This window comes from Camelus bactrianus, chromosome X, assembly GCF_048773025.1.
Source record: "Camelus bactrianus isolate YW-2024 breed Bactrian camel chromosome X, ASM4877302v1, whole genome shotgun sequence".
In the NCBI taxonomy this organism is placed as follows: Eukaryota; Metazoa; Chordata; class Mammalia; order Artiodactyla; family Camelidae; genus Camelus; species Camelus bactrianus.
Genome location: NC_133575.1, coordinates 56,368,413 through 56,391,760, shown reverse-complemented (window position 1 = coordinate 56,391,760; position 23,348 = coordinate 56,368,413). Strand labels below are relative to the sequence as shown.

Sequence of the window (23,348 nt, the reverse complement as noted above, 5' to 3'; positions counted from 1 at the left end):
GTTTAGTGTTGCTAAACTCCTGTAGATTTTTCTTGTCTGTTAAATTCTTTATCTCTCCTTCTATCCTAAATGACAGCCTGCTGGATAAAGTATCCTAGGCTGCATCTTTTTTTTCATTCAAGACTTTGAATATTTCTTGCCACTCCCTTCTGGCCTGTAGTGTTTGTATAGAGATATCATCTGAGAGCCTTATTGGGGTTCCCTTGTAACTCACTCTTTGCTCTTCTCTTGCTGCCTTTAGGGTCATTTCTTTATCCTTGACTCTTGCCATCTCGATTATGATATGTCTTGGTTTGGTTCTATTTGGATTCTTCCTGTTTGGGACCCTCTGAGCTTCCTGTACTTGGATATCTGATTCCTTCTTTAAGTTTGGGATGTTTTCAGTCATGATTTCTTCAAAAACCTTTTCAATTCCCTTTAATCTTTCTTCCCCTTCTGGGACCCCTATTATGTGAAGTTTGGGATGCTTTATATTATCCCATAAATCCCTTATGCTATTTTCATAATTTTTTTTGTTTCTCTTGTAGCTTTTCTGATTGGGTGCTTTCTATTGTCCTGTCTTCTAGGTCACTAATTCATTCCTCTGCATTATCTAGTCGGCTTTGCACAGCTATTAGATCATTCATCATCTCAGTCAATGAGTTTACCCATTCTACTTGGCTCTTCTTTATATCTTCAGTTTCATTTTTGATATGTTTTGTATCTCTAAATACTATCTCTATTAATTCCTTCAGCACTTTGCTCACTCCTTGTTTGAAATCTTGATCTAGTAGGCTATTGATATCTATCTTATTGATCTTTCTTTCAGGGGATTTCTCTTGTTCTTTTAATTGGGAGTGGTTTCTCTGCTCCTTCATCTTGCTCATGCCTCTCTGGCACTGTTGTTTATGGAGTATCAATTATCTATTTTGGTCCTTAAGGAGTTTATCTATCTAATGCCTATGTAGGAATAATGCTTATGAAAAAAATAAGAGAGATAGAGAAAGAATTTTGAAAGAAGGGGAAAAAAACTTTGAAAACAGTGTATAATGAATAATAGAAGAGCAAGTTGAAGTAGAATATGAATCGGGTTGAGACGTCCTTTTAAAACCTTTTTGAAAAAGGGGAAAAGATGAAAAAATGTATTTGAAACCTGTGTCTAATCAATAACAGGACATCAAAACCCAGGAGAAATAAAAATGCATTAGGAAGTAAAAATTAAGAGGGTAATAGAAAATAGAACAGGTGAAAATAGATTGAAAAAAGAAAGGTGGTGTCAGTGTTCTCCTGGAGTCTGTGTGCTTTTAATGTGAAGTCTTTCTGTCTTCATCCTGTTTTGGAAGCTCAGCTTGCTGTTTCCAGAGGCCCTCAGTTGATGCCCTCTTCTGTGCTGCTCTCAGTACCTGTCGGCAAGCAGATTGATCCTCCTCCCAACAGTGGGTCATGTGCATCTCTCCTTTGCTGTGGGTGGGTGGGTCACTGCCCCTTCCGATGCCGCAGTCAGATGTTGCAGACTGGCCAGATAGGAGGGCAGGTCGTGCCCCCTCGCAGCACCGCAGTCAGGTGCGTTCCTGCTGGAAAGGTGAGGGGCTGCCTACCCTCTCCCAGCACCTGTCACTCTACAGCTCTGTGCCACTGTGTGCTCTGCCTCGGGTCGGCTCTCCGTAGGGGGGCTCCTGGAAGACCGTGGAACAGCCTCACCCCAGCTCTGGGCCAAAACCCATCTCCTTGTTTGTCTTGGCATGGCAAGTTCTCTGAGGGTCCAGGACAGAAGGATCCTATCTTCCTTGGGCTGTAGACAAGTCTCTGTCTGGCCTTTGAGGCTGCTAAGCCCTTAGGTGTGGACTCAGGTTTCACCCCCACCCCCACCCCCACCTGGGTGCTAAGCGCTGGAGGATATGTCAGCTGTGCCTGAGTCCCGCCTCTCTTGACCTGAAAACTTTATGCGAGTTTTCAGAGATGGCGTTATGCTCCCTTCCCCCCAGGGCTCAACAGCCATACTGTTTTATTGAGGGCCCAGGTTGTTCTGCCCTGTGCATCCACAACCACGTCATGCAGCCCCCTGCAGTCCCCTGGGGCTGCCTCAGTGCAGCCACCCCTGTCGTCCGCCTGGCTCGGGCAGCCTGGCCCAGCCCCCAGCTGCCAGCCCGCATCTCGGGCTGGATGTTGGGGGACCCTCTGTGCCCATTTAACTTAGTTCTGTCAGTCAAGGGCTGCTCTGTACAGATTCGAGCCTCGGAGGCTCCCCCCATCCCACTGGCCTCTCAGTTGGAGGGGGGAGACCTAGTGAATGAGCGCTAGTCCTCCTTTGCCACTCTCTCCCCACGGGACCCATGCAGCACTGTTTTGCCTTTTCTTCTTTTTTTTTCCTTTTCTCCTGCCAGATTTTTGGTGTCTCTGTCTTTTGAAGAGGATGATGTTCTGTCAGAGTTCCGCAGGTGCTCTGGTTGGCTGAGTGGGTCTGTGGATATGAGTCTTGGTGTATTTGTGGGAAAGGGTGAGCCACGAGCATCCTTCTACTCCACCATCTTGGCCTCCTTCCATCGTTTTCTTAAATGACAGGATTCCATTCTTTTTATCGCACATATATTATATTTATCTTAAACTAAACACTAAATAGATTTGCAAAAATGTAGAATGACTTCTTCACTAAATGTAATACATTTCTGTTTTAGAAAATATAGCTTTTTAAATCAAATATGGTTATTTTTAATTACATAATTTTAAAAATATTATATCAACATATGGAATTACTGTTTTTAAAACAAATTTATATATGAATATTTTAATATGTTAGTTTCAATTTCTAATATATCAATAATTGATATATTTAATTTGCATAAACTTAAGTTGTTTGGAATTTCTTATAATTCTGTAGAGCATAAAAGGATCCTGAATCCAAAAAATTTATAAGAGTAACTGGTTTTAGTAATTAAGAGCATATTCTGGGGAGCTAGTCTGCAACTTTGTATCTATGTGATTTTAGGCAAGATATTTAATGTCTCTCTGCCCCTTTTGTCTCATAAAAAAAGGTATAACTAATACTACCTACTTCATAAAGTTATGAAAATTATATGAGTCAATGTTTGTAAAGCTCCTAGAAGAGTATCTGACACATAGTAAACACAATTTTTTATATTAAAATAGAAGACACGTATGAAACACCCACATCTAGCGTCATACTTACTGATGAAATCTCTGAAAACATTTCTCCTATGTTAAGGAACAAGAAAATGATGTCTGCTTTTGCCACTTTTATTCAATATTGTAGTGGAACATCTAGCCTCCAGGATTAAAATAGATTAAATATCATGGTGAAAAACAACATCCAGAGATTATGTATTATTGTGTACAGATAACCTGTTTGTCTAACATTACAGGTGTGGTCCCCAACAAGGGTCAGTTTCCCATGGCCATGGGAGCCCAGGAACAATTTCAGTGCACTGGCCCAATGTGTCGCTATGCTGAAGACTTGGCTCCCATGCTGAGGGTCATGGCAGGACCTGGGATCAAAAAGTATGCTTGTGTTTTTCCTTTATTTCCTTTCTCTCCTTTCCAGACTTTCATTTCTCATTTTATTATTAGACATAGAGATAAAATTCCAGTCTTCAAGCAAATAATTATGAGTTTTTATAAGAGAAGTTTTGCATATGTGGATATGATGCTTCACAAATTAGTTTGTAGAAATATTTCACTGTGTAAAAATATTACACAAAGAGAGGCCTTACTGTAAGATTAAAACTGTGGATTTTTTGTTGTTATTCATTTGTCAATTTGAGTATAAAAACTTAGTTCACTTTATATTGAGCCTTTTTGGTTCTTCTGACATCTGTCACCACAAACTTATTTTCTAATCTTATTTCAGCCATTGATACTGCCTGAGTGTCTCTATTTCTCTAGATAGCTCTTTATCACATTATCCATAGAAATGATATCAAAGTGCCCCCACTTCCAGGAAACCTGTGATCACCTCATCTCCCTTTTATGCTCAGTAAATGATCCCATGTTCTACCTCATCAAGAAAATGCAATCTGTGTGGAACTTCAGTTTCTTACCATCAAATTTTTCTAAGTCCCCAGCCTCTTTTTATCCTCTTAGAGTGAAGTAAACACCTTTTCTCTTTTTGCTTTAGTATTTAAGTTCTTTGACCCATGCCTACACTCTGGATCTCATGTGCTGTTGTGTTCTCTCAGATCTAATTTCTATTACTTATTTTATTTTCCTATGACTTTAAACATATACAAGTGCACACATGCACACTATACAAAATTTTCTCTCATCTATATATGTATATACATAGGTACCCACACACTATATACAAATATATAATGCCCCCTTTGTTATCATTAACATGTCTGAGTGTCTCTCATTTTAAAAATATATAATTTTTTCTCAAATACACATTCTCCTTCAGCTTCTACTCTACCCTTTTCTATCTTCATTACCAAATATAAATTATTTATACTTATAAGCCTAGATTCTCACACTACCCTCTCATTTCTCAACCCACTACATACCGGTTTTCACTACTGAAATTTTTCTTGCCAACATCTCTATTTTTTCCATTTTTGCAAAAATTAATGACTACTTTTCAATACTTATATGAACTCTTTATAAGCAGTGACACTGTTGACTATGCCCTCCTTGAAACAATATATACCCCTGGCTTTTGTGACTTACACTCTTCAGATGTAACTCCTGTATCTGTGGCTTTCCCTTTTTATTCTCCTTTGTGGCTCTCTTCCTGCTTATCCCTCAAATATTGTTACTCTATTGTCTCACTTTCCTCTTCTGTCTCTACCATCATCCCAGGTTTACTCCATTTACACATGCTATTTAAATTACCTCCCATACATAGAGGATACACAAATCTGAATCTGTGGCTCATTCTCCTCACCTAAGCCTCAGGACTGTACATTCACTGGCGTCCTGGGTATCTCAGTGACTTGAAACTCAATATATCTAAAATTGATTTCATTCTTCTTCCAAGCCTCAGAAACCTGATTTTCCATCTTATTTTTCCCTAATTTCATTGACCCAATCATAATTAATCCAGTGACTAAAGCCCAATTTCCTATTTCTATTACTCTTTATATCTGAGCAATCACCAAGTCCAATGAAGACTACCTCCTAGTTACTTCTTACACAATTATATTTATCTCTGTCCCTATGGTTACAATTCTAGTTTAGGCTATGATACTTTCTCACCTAGACTACTACTGCAGTCTTCTGATTTTTCATTCTATTTCATACTGTTTTCTCTCTTGTTACCAGAGTAACATTCTTAAGTGCAAATCTGAATTCTAAAGGTTTAACACTGTTTCTGGCACAGTTCTATGGGAAAAACAAAACTACATTAAAGCTGAAGCTCAGTTGTTAGGCTTGAACTAGTAACCATATGTAATTAATTTGTTGATATCATTTTCTTTTTAACCCTCCACAGGTTAAAACTCAATGATAAGGTAAATTTAAAGGATTTGAAGTTTTACTGGATGGAACATGATGGAGGATCATATTTAATGTCAAAAGTGGACCAAGATCTCATTCTGGCTCAGAAGAAGGTAATTATGAATATAATCTCTTAATGGAATTAATATTTAGTCAAAGAGATGCCATTCTAACACTTTTACTTCATTGTCTGCCAGATATTATGTCAACATATATAATTTAGGTTATGAGAGTAATTGTACTAATTTTTGGTATAAATTTTCATAGTCATTTTAGATATTTTAACTATTTTTAGTAATAAAAAGGAATATTTTTGAAAATAAAATATGATGAAGCAAAGAAAGATTTTGCTCAGAGGTAACTGCTATTAATATATTGGCATAAGTTAATGTCTCTTTTTCTCAAATATATGCCCAGGAGTGGAGTTATTGGGCCATGTGGTGGATCTATTTTTGTATTTTTGAGAAACCTTAATATTGTTTTCCATAGTGGCAGCACTAGTTTGCATTTTTACCAACAGTGTACAATGGCTCCCTTTCCTCCACATCCTTGGCAACATTTGTTATTTGTGTTCTTTTTGATGAAGGCCATTCTTACAGGTGTGAGATGATATCTCATTGTGATTTTGATTTGCATTTCCCTGATATTAATGATGTTGAGCAGCTTTTCAGGTTCCTGTTGGCCATCTGCATTTCCTCCTCTGGAAAAATATCTGTTCAGTTCTTCCACCTATGTTTTAAATGGGTTGTTTTCTTGTTTGTTTACTTTTTAATTGAAGTATATTGGATTTATAATGTTGTATTACTTTCTGGTGTACAGCATTGATGGACTTGGAGGGCATTATGCTAAGTGAAATAAGTCAGACAGAAAAAGACAAACACTGTAAGATATCACTTACATATGGAATCTAAAATCAATATAACAAACCAGTGACTATCACAGAAAAGAAACATACTCACAGGTGTAGAGAAGGAATTAGTGTTTACCAGTGGGTGTGGGGTAAGATGGAGGTGGAGGATTAAGAAGTACAAACTATCAGGTATAAAATACGCTACAAGGATGTATGGTACAACATGAAGAATATAGCCAATATTTTAAAATAGCTATAAATGGAGCAAAACCTTTAAAACTTTTGAATTACTATATTTAAACCTGTAACATGTAATATTGTACATCAACTATACTTAAATTTAAAAAATATGATATTGCAAAATAAATGCATAAATAAAAAATAAAAACAAACATATTTGGCATGTTTCTGCCCAGTTATTCATTTATGCATATGTGTAGATGTAAATTTTATGATTGAGATCACATTATGCATAAAATAATTCTGCTTTTTATTTTAAATACTTTTACAATCAGATGAAAAATGAAATAAATTTATCTTTTTTAAAAAACAAAGCATTTTAAAAAGAAGAATAATATAGAGTTCTGTCAAATTTTGAAAATATCTTTTCAAAAAACTACAATAAGTCAGTATATGACTATTTAAAAAAAACACAAATTATTATTTCCAAAAAATATAATTGTACATCTCAGTCCTCAAGAGAATTCATGTAAAAACCATTACAGTAAGAATTAACAAAGTGACTTAATGAAAGTAATATAATCCTTAAATTAGAATCATCTCAATATACCAGAAACAACTAGTAGAAAAGGCTTTTACAATACCTATGAATTAGATGAAATGTACACATGATACTTACAAGGAGACAGCTACAAACTTGAGTATTATAAAAGCTGGATTTAATATCTGAAGACATCATTGTGTTATGGGATTTGAAGACCATGTTATAAATGTATAGATTATTGTTAAATCTGTAGGTAAAATGTAATTCAAATAAAAACCCAGTCGATTTTTCCATTTCTTTCTTTTTTTTCTTTTTTTTGGACTGTTTCTTTGGGTAAAGAGACAAATAAGATCTGCATGATAAGTTGTAAACTGAGAAACAAATTTGTAATGTATTAACATTTTATATATATTAAAATAGCTTCACAAATTTACATTAATAACATTGTAAAAGAAGCAATTACAGGAAATATGGTCAATAAAAATGATAAAGGATTATTAACCTTATTTAGGCTATAACCTATGACAAGAAGAATATCACAAGAGCCATAGGAAAAGGAGAAAGGTAAATTATAAAAGAAGATAAATATAAATGAATAGTGAAGTCATGAAAATGTTCAACATTACAGGTAATAAAGGAAAACAAACCATAGAAAAATTAAGATAATATATAGTGATTGCTTCAATTGATAAGACAAATAGTCACATAATGCCAATGGAAAAGAAAACTGGTTAATTTTGGAGGGAGTATGGGGTGAAGGAGACAATTGTAAAACCATGAAGCCAGGAGCAGGAGAAAGTAGGACAACAAGTGGATCCATGGAAGTAAATTAGTCACATTGAATCCTGACTCAGCCCCATTCTCACACAGCATAATGATACCACCCTAAAAGTTCAGTAAATTAAGCAAAAATTTAATAACTTACTGTATAACTTCTTTATGTTATTTACTAAAGTTTCTAGCATATTTAGTATTCAAAAATCCTTCCTTTTTCCATATGGAAACAGTGTTTCATAGGTACTGTACGAATTACCAAAATGCCCTAAGTTATTTTCCACTGTTGATACTAATCAAGAGTCACATTTTGACAAACTGAGACTCTCCCTGGAGTGCCAGAAGTGAAAAACATATAGACTTTGTGACCGGTCAGCATTAGGTAGCAGGCAGATTCACCGAGGAACTGTTTGAAATAACAATTGAAAATAGTCATATGCTATATAGGAGATAGACTGAATAAAATGTAAAGACTTCCAGTAGTTTCATATCATACTGCAAAATTTAGAACAAGCTCTAGTAAAGATGAGCAGACTGAAGAAAAAGCGTTATAGTATAGTAATTTACATTATCATTTGGATAAAAAAGAAAAAATTATAATCTCTATATTTGCCCAAAAGATATTTCATAAAGTTCATATGTCTATTTTTTTAACATTATTCATTGAGTTATAGTCATTTTACAATGTTGTGTCAAATTCCATGAAGGGTGCAATTTTTCAGTTATATATGAACATACATATGTTCGTTATCACATATTTTCCACTATGAGCTAATACAAGATCTTGTATATATTTCCCTGTGCTATACAGTATAATCTTCCTTATCTATTCTACATATGCCTGTCAGTATCTACAAATTTTGAAATCCCAGTCTGTTCCTTCCTAACCCCCGCCTCCTTGGAAGCAACAAGTTTGTATTCTATGTCTATGAGTCTGTTACTGTTTTGTATTTATGTATTTACTTTTTAAATACCACATAAGAGTGATCTCATATTTATTTTTCTTTCTCTTTCTGGCTTGCTTCACTTAGAATGACATTCTCCATGAACACCCATCTTGCTGCAAATGGCATTATGTTGTCATTTTTTAATGGCTGAATAGTATTCTATTGTATAAATATAGCACATCTTCTTTATCCAGTCATCTATTGATGGACATTTAGGCTGTTTCCATGTCTTGGCCATTGTAAATAGTGCTGCTATGAACATTGGGGTGCAGGTGTATGTTTTAAATAGGATTCCTTCTGGATATATGCCCAGGAGCAGGATTCCTGGGTCATATGGTAAGCCTATTCTTAGTCTTTTGAGGAATCTCCATACTGTTTTCCACAGTGGCTCTACCAAACTGCATTCCCACCAACAGTGTAGGAGGGTTCCCGTTTCTCCATAGCATCTCCAGTATTTGTTATTTGTGGATTTTGAATGATGACCATTCTGGTTGGTGTGAGGTGATACATCATGGTACTTATTTTTTTTTTTCCAAGTTTAAGCATACAGTTTAATGGCTTTTGATACATTCACATCAAGGGGCAACCATCAACACAGTCCACCTCCAGAACTCTATTCCTTTTTGTTTTTGTTTTTTAAAAATTTTTATTGAGTTACAATCATTTAACAATGTCGTGTCAAGTTCCAGTGTAGAGGACAATTTTTCAGTTATACATGAACATACATACATTCATTGTCACATTTGTTTCTCTGTGAGCTACCATAAGATCTTGTATATATTTCCCTGTGCTATACAGTATAATCTTGTTTATCTATTCTACAATTTTGAAATCCCATTCTATCTCTTCCCACCCCCTGCCCCCTTGGCAAACACAAGTTTGTATTCTATGTCTGTTAGTCTATTTCTGTTTTGTTTTTATGCTTTGGTTTTTTTTTTAGATTCCACAAATGAGCGATATCATATGGTATGTTTCATTCTCTTTCTGGCTTACTTCACTTAGAATGACATTCTCCAGGAGCAAACATGTTGCTGCAAATGGCATTATGTTGTCGGTTTTTATGGCTGAGTAGTATTCCCTTGTATAAATATACCACTTCTTCTTTATCCAGTCACCTGTTGATGGACATTTAGGCTGTCCCCATGTCTTGGCTATTGTAAATAGTGCTGCTATGAACACTGGGGTGCAAGTGTCATTTTGAAGTAGGGTTCTTTCTGGATAGATGCCCAGGAGCAGGATTCCTGGGTCATATGGTAAGTCTATTCCTAGTCTTTTGAGGAATCTCCATACTGTTTTCCACAGTGGCTGTACCAAACTGCATTCCCACCAACAGTGTAGGAGGGTTCCCCTTTCTCCACAGCCTCTCCAGCATTTGTCATTTGTGGAATTTTGAATGATGGCCATTCTGAATGGTGTGAGGTGATACCGCATTGTAGTTTTGATTGGCATTTCTCTGATAATTAGTGATATTGAGCAGTTTTTCATGTGCTTATTGATCATTTGTATTTCTTCCTTGGAGAATTGCTTGTTTAGGTCTTTGGACCATTTTTGGATTGAATTGTTTGTTATTTTCTTATTATGTCATATGAGCTGCTTATATATTCTGGAGATCAAGCCTTTGTTGGTTTCACTTGCAAAAATTTTCTCCCATTCTGTAGGTTGTCTTTTTGTTTTGCTTATGTTTTTCTTTGCTATGCAGAAGTTTGTAAGTTTCATCACATCCCATTTGTTTGTTCTTCCTTTTATTTCTATTGCTTGGGTAGACAGCCCCAGGAGAGCATTTTTAAGATGTATGTCAGATAATGTTTTGCCTATATTTTCTTCCAGGAGGTTTATTTTATATTGTCTTATGTTTAAGTCATTGATTCATTTTGAGTTGATTTTTGTGTATGGTGTAAGAGAGTGTTCTAACTTCACTGATTTACATGCTGCTGTCCAGTTTTCCCAACACCATTTGCTGAAGAGACTGTCTTTATTCCACTGTATATTCTTGCCTCCTTTGTTGAAGATTAGTTGACCAAAATTTTGTGGGTTCATTTCTGGGCTCCCTGTTCTGTTCTGTTGGTCCGTATATCAATTTTTGTACCTATACCATGCTGTCTTGATGACTGTAGCTCTATAGTATTGTCTGAAGTCTGGGAGAGTTATTAATTCAGCCTCTTTCTTTTTCTTCAGAAATGCTTTGGTAATTCTAAGTCTTTGGTGGTTCCATATAAACTGTATTATGATTTGTTCTAGTTCTGTGAAATATGTCCTGGGTAATTTGATAGGGATTGCATTAAATCTGTAGACTACCTAAGGCAGTGTGACGATTTTAACAATATTGGTTGTTTCAATCCAGGAGCATGGGATATCGTTCCATTATTTAAGTCTTCTTTAATTTTCTTCATCAATGGTTTATAGTTTACCGTGTAAAAGATTTTCATCTTCTTGGTTAGATTAACTCCTAGGTATTTTATTACCTTGGGTGCTATTTTATAGGGGATTGTTTCTTTACTTTCTTTTCCTGTTGATTCATCATTAGTGTAAAGAAATGCAACTGATTTGTAAACGTTAACCTTGTAACCTACTACCTTGCTTAGTAGTTTGTTTAGTTCTAATAGTTTTTGTGTGTACCTTTTAGGGTTTTCTCTATATAGTATCAAGTCATCTGCTCCTAGTGACGTTTTTGCCTCTTCTTTTCTTATCTGGATCCCTTTTATTTCTCTCTCTTGCCTGAATGCTGTGGCTAGGACTATCAAGACTATGTTAAATAGGAGTGGTGATAGTGAGCAGCCTTGTCTTTTCCCAGATTTTAGTGGGAAGCTTAAAGTTATTCATCATTGAGTACTATGCTGGCAGTTGGTGTGTTATATATAGCTTTTACTATGTTGAGATATGTTCCCTCTATATCACTTTTGTGAGTGTTTTTATCATAAATGCGTGTCAAATTTTTCAAATTCTTTTCCTGCATCTATTGAGATGATCATGTGGTTTTTGTCTTTTCTCTCATTGATGTGATATATTATATTGATTGGTTTGCATGTGTTGAAAGACCCTTGTGTCCCTGGGATGAATCCCACTTTATCATGATGTATCAGTTTTCTATGTGCTGTTGAATTCTATCTGCTAATGTTTTGGTAAGGATTTTTGCATCTATGCTCATCAGTGTTATTGGTCTGTAGTTCACTTTTTTGGTAGTGTCTGCCTGGTTTTGGTATCAGGGTGATGGTGGCTTCATAGAATGAGCTTGGGAGTATTCCCTCTTTTTCAATCTTTTGGAAGATTTCGAGAAGGATCGGTATGAGTTCTTCGTTGTATGTTTGGTAGAATTCCCCAGTGAAGCAGTCTGATCCTGGAGTTTTATTTGTAGGGAGGCTTTTTATTGCTATTTTGATTTCATTTCTAGTGATAGGTTTGATCAAGTGGTCAGTTTCTTCTTTATTCAGTCTTGGTGGACTGTATGTGTCCAGAAAATTGTCCATCTCCTCTAGGTTATCCATTTTGGTCCCATAAAGTTTTTCGTAATATTCTCGTATGATATTCTGTATTTCTATGTTATTTGTTGTAATTTCTCCATTTTCCTTTCTTATTTTACTTATTTGTGTTCTATTTTCTTCTTTGTGAGATTGGGCATAAGTTTGTTGATTTTATTTACTTTTTCAAAACCCAGCTTTTGTTTGATTGATTTTTTTTCTGTTTTTTTTTCAATCTGTATTTTATTTATTTTCTCCCTGATGTTTATTATTTCCTTCCTTCTGCTGACTTTTGGGGTTTTTTTCTCTTCTTTTTTAATTCTTTTCTCAGATGGATTAGATTGCTTATTTGAGATTGTTCCTTTTTTTTTTTTTTTTTTTTTTTGATGAAGTCATGTATCTCTATTAACTTCCCTCTGAACTTTGCTGCGTCCCATAAATTTTGTCTGGTCTTGTTTTGATTTTAATTTGTCTCAATGTATTTTTTTCTTTCTTCTTTGATTTCATCATTGACCCATTTATTTTTCATGACATATTATTTAATATCCATGCTTTCCTTCTATGCTCCTTTGTTTCTCTGTAGTTGATTTCTAGGTTCATGGCATTGAGGTGAGTAAAGATGCTTGAGATAGTTTCTATTTTCTTCAAATTTTTGAGGCTTTTCTTGTGCCAAAGTTCATGTTCAATCAGAGAAAATGTTCCGTGTGCACTTGAAAAAATGTATATCCTCTTTTTGGGGGGGTGTAATTCTCTGAAAATATCCACCAAATCTAATTTTTCTATTTTATTATTTAATTTCTCTGTTGCCTCATTTATTTTCTGTCTGGAAGTTCTCTCTAGTGATGTCATTACAGTGTTAAAATCTCCGAAAATTATTGTATTCCCATCAATATCCTCCTTCATTTCAGTTAGTTATTATTTTATGTACTTAGGTGCTCCTGTATTGAGTGCATATATATTAACAATTTTAATATCCTCATCTTCTATTACTCCTTTAATCATTATAAAATGCCCTCCTTTATCTTTCTTTATGGCCTTTGTTTTAAAGTCTATTTTGTGTGAAATCAGTACTGCTACACCTGCTCTTTTGCCTTTTCCATTTGCATGGAATTTCCTTTCCCACCCTTTCACTCTCAATCTATATGTGTCCTTCTCCCTAAAGTGGGTTTCTTGTATGTAACATATTGAAGATTCTTGCTTTATTATGCAGTCTTCTACTCTATGTCTTTTGACTGGAGCATTTAGTCCATTAACATTTACAATAATTGATGATATATGTGCGTTTATTGCCATTTTGAACTTATTTTTGCAGTTAATTTGGTACTTCCTCTTTTTTCCTTTCTTCTCCCTTTTGTGGTTTGATAATCTTTCTTTGTATTATCTTGGATTTTATTTATATTTTGTGACTGACTGAAGTTTTTGGCTTGTGTTTACCCTTTTTTGTAAGTCTATTAACCCATTATTATAATGTTTTGTATTCAGCAGATAGTAATATAAGTTCAAGCCCATCCTACCGAGAAAAAAATTAAAAAGAGAGAAAAAAACCTATACTTTCTTGCTTCCCTCTCCCACTCTTAATGATTTAGATGTCTTCTTTTACTATTTTGTGTTTATTCTATTTGTAATTCATAGTAGTTATTGCCTTACCATTAATAAGTTTCTCATTTCTGTAGTAACCTGCTTCTTTTCTATTTAGAGTAGACCTTTCAATTTCTTTTAGCATTGGTTTAGTGTTGCTAAACTCTTCTTGTTTTGGCCTGCCTGTGATGTTCTTTATTTCTCCTTCTATTCTAAAGGATAGCCTTGCAGTATAAAGTATCCTAGGCTGCATCTTTTTTTCATTAATTAGTTTGAATATATGTTGCCACTCCCTTCTTGCCTTTAGTATTTGTGTAGATGAATTTGATGATGGCTTTATGGCGGTTCCCCTGTAACTCACTCTTTTCTTTTCTCTTGCTGCCTTTAGGATCATTTCTTTATCATTGACTCTGGCCATCTTCATCATGATATGTATCAGTGTGGATTTGTTTAGGTTCTTCCTGGTTGTGACCCTCTGAGCTTCCTGTACTTGAATATCTGATTCCTTCTTTAAATTTGGGAAGTTTTCAGTCATGATTTCTTCAAATACCTTTTCAATCCTCTGTGTTCTTTTTTCCCCTTCTGGAACTCCTATTATGCATAGATTGGCACACTTTATATTATCCCACAGGTCCCTTATATTGTTTTCATTGGTTTTTATTTCTTTTTCTCTCAGCTGCTCTGCTTGGGTGCTTTCTGTTGTCCTGTCTTCTAGGTCACTTATTTGTTCTTCTGCATTATCTAGTCTGCTTTGTGTAGCCTTCAGATCAGTTCTCATCTCAGCCAATGAGTTTACCAATTCTACTTGGCTTTTCTTTATAGCTTCAATTTCATTTTTGACACATTTTACATCTCTAAACACTGTCTCTTTTAGTTCCTTCAGTACTTTGATCACTCTTTTTTTGAAATATTGTTCTAGTACGCCATCAATGTCTATTTCAGGGTATTTCTCTTGCTCTGTTAATGGGTAGTGGTTCCTCTGCTTCTTCATCTTGCTCATATCCCTCTGGCTGTGTGACTTATGGTGTATCAGTTTTTTATTGTGGTCCTTAAGGAGTTTATTTATTTATCTGTTTAATGCCTATGCAGGACTAATTGTTAAAAAACAGAAAGAATTTTAAAAGAAAGGAGAAAAAGTTTTAAAACAGTGTATAATTAATAATAGAAGAATCAGTTGAATCAGAACAGCAATGGAGTTGAGACATCTTTTAAAAACCTTAACAAAAGGAGTAAAGAGCAAAAAACAATTTTTTAAACCTGTGTGTAATCAATAACAGGTGTTCAAAATCAAGAGAAATGAAAATAAAATGAGGTGATTTTTAAAAATAATAATAATAAAATTATTTTAAAAGAAATATTTATAGGGTTTCAAACTCGAGACATATGCAATTGTATAAAAATTTAAAAAAACAAATAGGTAATAGAAAATAGAACAGATAAGAAAGATAAAATAGAAAGAGAGAATTCTAAAAGAAATGAGGGAAAAATGTTCAGAAACAGTATATAATCAATAATAGTAGTGAAAGTTGAAGAAGAATAGCAATTGGGTTGGGACACCTTTTAAAATCTAAAAGAGATGAAAAAAAGCAAAAAATAATATTTGAAACCTGTGTTTAGTCACTAACAGGAGATCAAAACCAAGAGAAAGGAAAATGAATTCAGGTGGTTTTTAAAAAATAATAATAATAAAAATATTTTATAAGAAAAATTTTGAAGGGATTAAAACTGGAAACATATATAATTGTTTAAAAAATAAAAATTTAAAAGGTAATAGAAAGTAGAACAGATTAAAGAAAAAGGGAGTGATATGTTCTTGTGGAGACTGCACACTCTTAATGATTTTATCCAGTGTTGTTTTTGTATTCACCCTGTTTCACGAACTCAGCTTGCTGTTTCCAGAGTACCTCCATTGATGCCACTCATCTGTGCTGCTCCCAATGCCTTTCAGCAAGCACATCGCGTGTCCTCCCAACACTGCGGTCAGCTGCTGTGCTTTTACATGGTGGGCGGGCGGGTCTCACCCCCTCCCGATGCCACAGTCAAATGTGCTTCTGCCAGGAAGGTGGGTGGCTACACGCTGTCTCCTGGCGCTGGTCGCTCTCGAGCTCTGTGAAGCTGCCCACTCCACCTCGTGTCCACACTTCATAGGTGGGCTCAGGGAAGATGGTTGAACAGCCCCACCCCTAATCTGTGCCAAATCTCAGCTCCTTGTTTGTCTTGGTGGCCTGCATTGTTCTCTGAGGTACCAGGGCAGAAAGATCTGATCTGCCTCAGGTTGTAAACAAATCTCTATCTGGCATTTGAGGCTGCTAAGCCTTTAAGTGCAGTTTCAAATTTTGACTCCACCTCCACATGGGTGCTAAGTCCTGGAGGATATGACGGCGTGGCTGAGCCCTGCCTCTTTTCTCCCAAAAACCTTCAGAGGATTTTCAGAGATTGGGCTATGGCACACTTCCTACAGGGCACATCAGCTGTGTTGTTTTATGGAGGTCTCTGGTTATTTTTCCCTGTGTACCCACTTATACAAGGAGCACAGTACCCGGCAGTCCCCCAGGGTTGACTCAGTGGAGCTGCCCTAGTCCTCCACCGCACTGGGGTAGCCTATCCTGTCCCCCACCTGCCACTTTGCCTCTTGGGCTGGGACTTTTGGTGATCTTTTATGCCTATTTAACTTAGTTCTATTGGTTGAGGGGTACTCTGTACAGATCTGAGCCTCAGAGGTTCCCCCTCCGCCCTGCTGACCTCTCCGTTGGGGAGGAGTAGATTCAGCAAACAAGCATTCTTCCTCCTTTGCCAGTCCCTTTCTGCAGGACTGGTACCACACTGTTTTGCTTTTTCTTCTGTCTTTTTTCCTTTTCTCCTACCAGATTCATGGCATCTTTGTCTTTCGAAGAGGGTGATGTTCTGCCAGAGTTCAGCAGGTACTCTGTTTGGCTGGGTAGGTTTGTGGATGTGAGTTTTGGTGTGTTTGTGGCAGAGGGTGAGCTGCTAGCTTCGTCTACTCCACCATCTTGGCCCCCTTTCAAATGTCTATTCTTAACTAAAGAAAAAAGAATCTTAAAAAATAGTTTTCATACTTTGTTATTATTTTAAATTATACATATGTAAAATCTAGTGGAATTCTCAGTAAACTAAGGACTACAATAAGCATGGCAACTATCACTATTATAATATATAGGGTGTACCTGAATGAAAAGTTATAACAAGTATAACTATGGAAAAAGAAGATAAACTATTATTTGTAAATTAAGATATGAGTATATTGGCATACTTGACTGGCATTATTAAAAATCTCTTAGAATAAAGGAGTTTAACAAAAGTATGTTATAAGATGAATGTGAGGAAAACCATAGCTAACATATTTATCAGTAAAAACCAGTTAGAAAGTAAAATGTGGAAGACAAAACCAAAAAGAAACAGAAAAGTACACCAAGTACCTAGGGTCACCAAAACTAAAGACACAGGACCTACCTGAGGAATATAAAACTTTACTAAGGATTCTAAATTGAATGAAAGAAGAAACCTAGATTTATAGCTTGGATTTTTTGGTAATTACGCCTCAAGCCTGTAGAATTACAACTACTGTCTCATATTTTTGATGTACCTATGCACATCACAAATCTACATCAGTCACAAAGAGGTTTCTAAAACTGCAGGCATGCTGTCTTATGAAGTAATTCTTCATTCCATGCAGTGGTTTGTTTATATTCCATTTATCTTTTTTTGCCATATTGAGGAAGATGAGAGTGAATGTTGTGTGTATCTGAGTAAGGTGGAATTCAGTGAAAAAACCACATTATTGCACATGATTGGGAGTGGTAGTGATGAGAGTGTGTCCCACCTTCACCTTTCCAAAGACTTTGCAACAAAATACAATGTTTGGGGATGGGGAGGACATATTTCATATCAAGTAAGATCAAATTGGTAATTTTCTTATGCAAGTTGAGAAAATGATGCTTATCCTCTACCAGAATAAACAAGGGTATCATATTCTAGAGTTTTGCAATGGTGTAATTTATTTAAATATTTCCCTAAAATTAAGAACTTAATGAAGCAATTTAAACTTTAGCCACCTCCAGGTTCAATAAAAACAGAGAACTGTTTTGATTTTCTAGGCATAACCTCAATATCTGCTAACTGTCTTTGGTATTTAACTCTTCCTAGGTTGTGAAGGAAAAGGAAGAGATTAGGGCATCAAACTTTGTTGAGGATATTTTATGGCTCAGACCTTGTATCATTTCTTTTTTCACAGCAACACTTTCAGGGAGGTATTATTTTTATCTATTTTATAAGAAAGGAGGCAAAGGCATTTGTTGTCAAATTTTTTTATTAATAGATTTATTTTTAGAAAAGTTGTATATTTATACAAAATTAAGCAGATAATACAGGGTGTTCACATTTGTTCCCATTTCCCTACACAGTTTCCTCTGGTATTAAATCTTGCATAGAAAGAGCCCCCTTTTTTATATCTGTTTTACCTGTTCTATTTTCTAATACCTTTTTAATTTTTACTTTTTAAACAATTAAATATCCTCCCAGTTTTAATCCCTTTAAAAATTTTGTTTTAATGTTATTATTATTATTTAAAAAATCCATATCATGTCATTTTTATTTCTATTGGTTTGATCTCCTGCTATTGATTATACAAAGGTTTCAAATATATTATTTTCCTCTTTTCTCCTTTTTTAAAAGTTTTAAAGAGACGTCTCAACCCGATTGCTGTTCTGCTTCAACTTGATCTCCTATTACCCATTATACACTGTTTACAAACCGTTTTCCTCCCTTTTTAAAAAAGTCTCTCTTTATTTATATCTTTTTTTCTATGTTCTATTTTCTATTACCTTTTTAATTTCTACTTTCTAAACAATTGTATATTCTTTTAGTTTTAATTCTTTTTAAATTTTCTTTTAAAATAGTTATATTATTATTATTGTTAAAAACCCACCAGATTTCATTTTCATTTCTTTTTGTTTTGATCTCCTGTTATTCATTACATAGAGGATTCAAAATTTTTTTTTATCTTTTTCCCATTTCTTTAAGGGTTTTTTAAAAAATACGTCTTAACTCGATTACTAGTCTGATTCAAATTGCTCTTCTATAATAGGTTATACAGTGTTTTCAAACTTTTTTCTCCCTTTTAAAAAATTCTCTATTTTATCTCTTTTTATCTGTTCTGTTTTCTATTACTTTTTAAATTTTCACTTTCTAAACAATTGTAAATGCTTATAATTTTAATCCCTTCAATTTTTTTCTTTTAATGTAGTTGTATCATTATAATTAAAAAAACTACCTGATTTCATATTCATTTCTTTTGGTTTTAATCTCCTGTTATTGATTATACATAGGTTTCAAATATTGTTTTTTAATAATTTTTTTTCCATTTTCTTAAAGGGTTTTTAAAAAGACGTCTGAACTCGAATGCTAGTTTGATTCATATTGCTCTTCCAGGATTGATTATACACTGTTTTCAAACCATTTTTTCTCCCTTCTTTAAAATTCTCTTTCTCTCTCTCACTTTTTTTTCAGTTTTATTCCTACATAGGCAATAGGTAGATAAATAAAAAAAAACTCCTTAAGGGCAAAAATAGATAACTGATACTCCATAAGCCACAGTGCTAGAGAGATATGAGCAAGATGAAGAAGCAGAGAAACCAATCCCAATTAAGAGAACAAGAGAAATCCCCTGAAAGAATGATGAATGAAATAGACATTGATAGCCTACTACATCAAGATTTCAAAAAAGCAGTGAACAAAGTACTGAAGGAACTAAAAGACATAGTGTTTACAGATATAAAATATGTCAAAAGTGAAATTGAAGCTATAAGGAAGAGCCAAGTAGAATTGGTAAACTCATTGACTGAGATGAGAACTGATCTAAAGGCTATGCAAAGCAGACTAGATAATGCAGAGGAAAGAATAAGTGACCTAAAAACAGGACAACAGAAAGCACCCAATCAAAAGAACTGTGAGATAAACAAGTAAAAACAAATGAAAATAGCAAAAGGGACCTATGGGATAATGTAAAGCACGCCAATCTTCACATAATAGGGGTCCCAGAAGGGGAAGAAAGATCAAAGGAGATTGAAAAGGTATTTGAAGAAATCAGACTGAAAACTTCCCAAGCATAAGGAAGGAATCAGATATCCAAGTAGAAGAAATTCAGAGGGTCTCAAACAGGAAGAACCCAAACAAACCCACACAAAGACATATCATAATGAAGATGGCCAGAGTCAAGGATAAAGAAAGGAGCCTAGAGGCAGTAAGAGAAAAGCAAAGAGTGAGTTACAAGGGAACCCCAACAAGGCTCTCAGCTGATTGCTGTACACAAACACTACAGGTCAAAGGGGAGTGGTAAGATATATTCAAAGTCCTGAGTATAAAAAAGATGCAGACTAGGATACTTGATCCAACAAGGCTATCCTTTAGGATAGAAGGAGAGATAAAGAATTTCACAGACATGCAAAAACTAAAAGAGTTTAGCAACACTAAACATATGTTAAAAGAAATATTGAAAGGTATACCCTAAATAGAAAAGCAGCAGGATGCTACAGAAATGAGAAACTCACAAAAGGAAAGGTGATAACTCATGAATTACAAATAAAATAACCCCAAAATTGTAAAAGGAGACATCTAAATCATTAAGAGTAGGAAAGGGAGGGAAGAAAATATAAAATATATTATTTCTTTATTTGTTTAATATTTTGTACTTGGTTGGATGGGTTTGAGATAGAGTAATGGGCTAATAGACTTACAAAAAAGGGTAAACACAAGCCAAAAACTTACAAGGGATTCACAAGAAGGAAAATTACCAAACCACAAAAGGAAGAAGAAAGGAACAAAGAGGAAATACCAAATGAACAGCAAAAAGTAATTTAAAATGTCAATAAACACACATTAATTACTGTAAATGTCAATAGACAAAATGCTCCAGTCAAAAGACAGATTGGCAGGTGTGATAATAAAACAAGAACCTTTAATATGCTGCATTAAACAGACCAAATTTAGGAAGAAGGAAACATATAGATTGAGAGTGAAACGATGGCAAGGAATATTCCATACAAATGGAAAAGCCAAAAAAGCAGGTGTAGCAGTACTGATTTCAGACAAAATAGACTTTAAAACAAAGGCCATAAAGAAAGATAAAGAAGGGCATTATATAATGATTAAAGAAGCAATACAAGATGAGGATATTACACTCATTAATACATATGCACCCAATATAGGAGCACCTAAGCACATAAAACAACTACTAACAGAGATAAAAGGGGATATTGATGGGAATATAATCATAGTAGGAGATTTTAACACCACATTAACATCACTAGACAAATATTACAGGCAGAAAATAAATAAGGCAACAGAGAAATTAAATACTACAATAGAAAAACTAGATTTGGTGGATATTTTCAGAGCATTATACCCCCCCAAAATAGGATATACATTCTTTTCAAGTGCACAAGGAACATTTTCTAGGATTGATCATGTATTTGGGCACAAAGGAAAACTCAACATAGAGATTAAACAACATGCCATTAAAAAACCACTTGATCAAAGATGAAATAAAAGTTGAAATTAAAAAAAAATACCTTGAGACAAATAAAAATGAAAACACAATCATACAAAATTATGGGACACAGCAAAGTCAGTGCTAAGAGGGAAGTTTATAGTGATACAGGCCTTCCTCAAAAAATAAGAACTGTCTCAATTAAATAATCTAACCCACCAGATAAAAGACTTAGAAAAAAGAAGAGCAAAAAACCACAACAAGCAGCAGGAGGAAAGAAATAATAAAGATCAGGGAGGAAATAAATAAAATAGAGATTAAAAAACCATAAGAAATATCAATCAAATGAAAAGCTGGTTTTTAGAAAAAGTAAATAAAATCGACAAATTTCTTGCCAAACTCAAAAAGAAGAAAAAAGAGAGAGCACAAATCAGCAAAATAAGAAAGGAAAGTGGAGAAATTACAACAAATAAAAGAGAAATACCGAATATCATACTGAATATTATGAAAAACTTCATGGGACCAAAATGGATAACCTAGAGGAGATGGACAAATTTCTGGAAACATACAGTCCACCAAGACTGAATCAAGAAGAAACTGACAACTTGAACAAACTGATCACTAGAAATGAAATCAAAATAGCATTAAAAAAAACCTCCATACAAATAAAACTCCAGGACCAGATGGCTTCACTGGGGAATTCTACCAAACACAGATAGATGAAGACATACCAGTCCGTCTCAAACTCTTCCAGAAGAATGAAAAGGAGGGAACACCCCCAAACTCTTTCTATGAAGACACCATCACCCTGATACCAAAACCAGGCAAAGACAACACCAAAAAAGAGAATTATAGACCAATATTACTGAAGAACATAGATACAGAAATCTTCCCCCAAATATTAGCAAATCGAATCCAACAGCACATAAGAAAGATTATACATCATGCCAAGTGGGTTTCATCCCAGGGACATAAGGGTGCATCAGCATATGCAATCAATCAATGTAATACATCAAATCCACAAAAGTAAGGACAAAAACCACATGATCATCTCAAGATGAAAAAAAAGCTTTTGACAAATTTCAACACCCATTTATGATAAAAAATCTCACCAAACTGGGTATAGAAGGAACATGTCTCAACATAATAAAAGCTATATATGGCAAACCTACAGCCAGCATAGTACTCAACGGTGAGAAACTCAAAAGCTTCCCACTAAAATCTGGGACAAGACAAGGATGCCCATTATCACCATTCTTATTCAATGTAGTCATGGAAGTCCTAGCCACAGCAATCAGGCAAAAGAGAGAGATAAAAAGGATCCAAATTGGAAAAGAAGAGGTAAAAGTGTCACTATATGCTTACGACATGTTACTATATATAGAAAATCCTGAAAGGTCCACACAAAAACTACTAGAGCTGATCAAAAAATTCAGCAAGGTAGCAGGTTACAAGATTAACGTTCAAAAATCAGTTGCATTTCTTTACACTAATGATGAATCAACAGAAAAAGAAAGTAAAGAAACAATCCCCTATAAAATAGCACTCAAAGTAATAAAATTCATAGGAATATATCTAACCAGGAGGTGAAAGAATTATACACAGAAAACTATAAACCATTGATGAAAGAAATTAAAAAAGACTTAAAAAATGGAATGATATCCCATGCTACTGGATTGGAAGACTCAGTATTGTTAAAATGGTCACACTGCCCAAGGCGATCTACAGACTTAATGCAACCTCTATCAAATTACCCAGGACATATTTCACAGAATTAGAACAAATCATAATAAAATTTATATGGAACCATCAAAGACCTAGAATTGCCAAAGCATTACTGAAGAGAAAGAAAGAGGCTGGAGGAATAACTCTCCCAGATTTCAGACAATACTATAGAGCTACAGTCATCAAGACAGCATGGTATTGATACAAAAAAAAAAGAGACATATAGACCAATGGAACAGAATAGAGAGCTGAGAAATGAACCCACAAACTTTTGGTCAACTAATCTTTGAGAAAGGAATCAAGAATATACATTGGAATAAAGACATTCTCTTCAGCAAATGGTGTTGGGAAAACTGGACAGCAG

General features: G+C 34.7%; 1 protein-coding gene across 2 annotated transcripts in view; it reads left to right on the top strand.

The window, feature by feature from the left end:
• The window catches only part of FAAH2 (fatty acid amide hydrolase 2), a 191,875-nt gene that overhangs the window by 116,380 nt on the left and 52,147 nt on the right, over positions 1-23,348 (top strand). For both annotated transcript variants that reach the window (XM_045512845.2, XM_010949977.3), the window contains 2 exons: positions 3,360-3,495; positions 5,423-5,540. In XM_045512845.2, the coding sequence (XP_045368801.1) occupies positions 3,360-3,495; positions 5,423-5,540 (254 nt within the window). The remainder of the gene's footprint in view (positions 1-3,359; positions 3,496-5,422; positions 5,541-23,348) is intronic.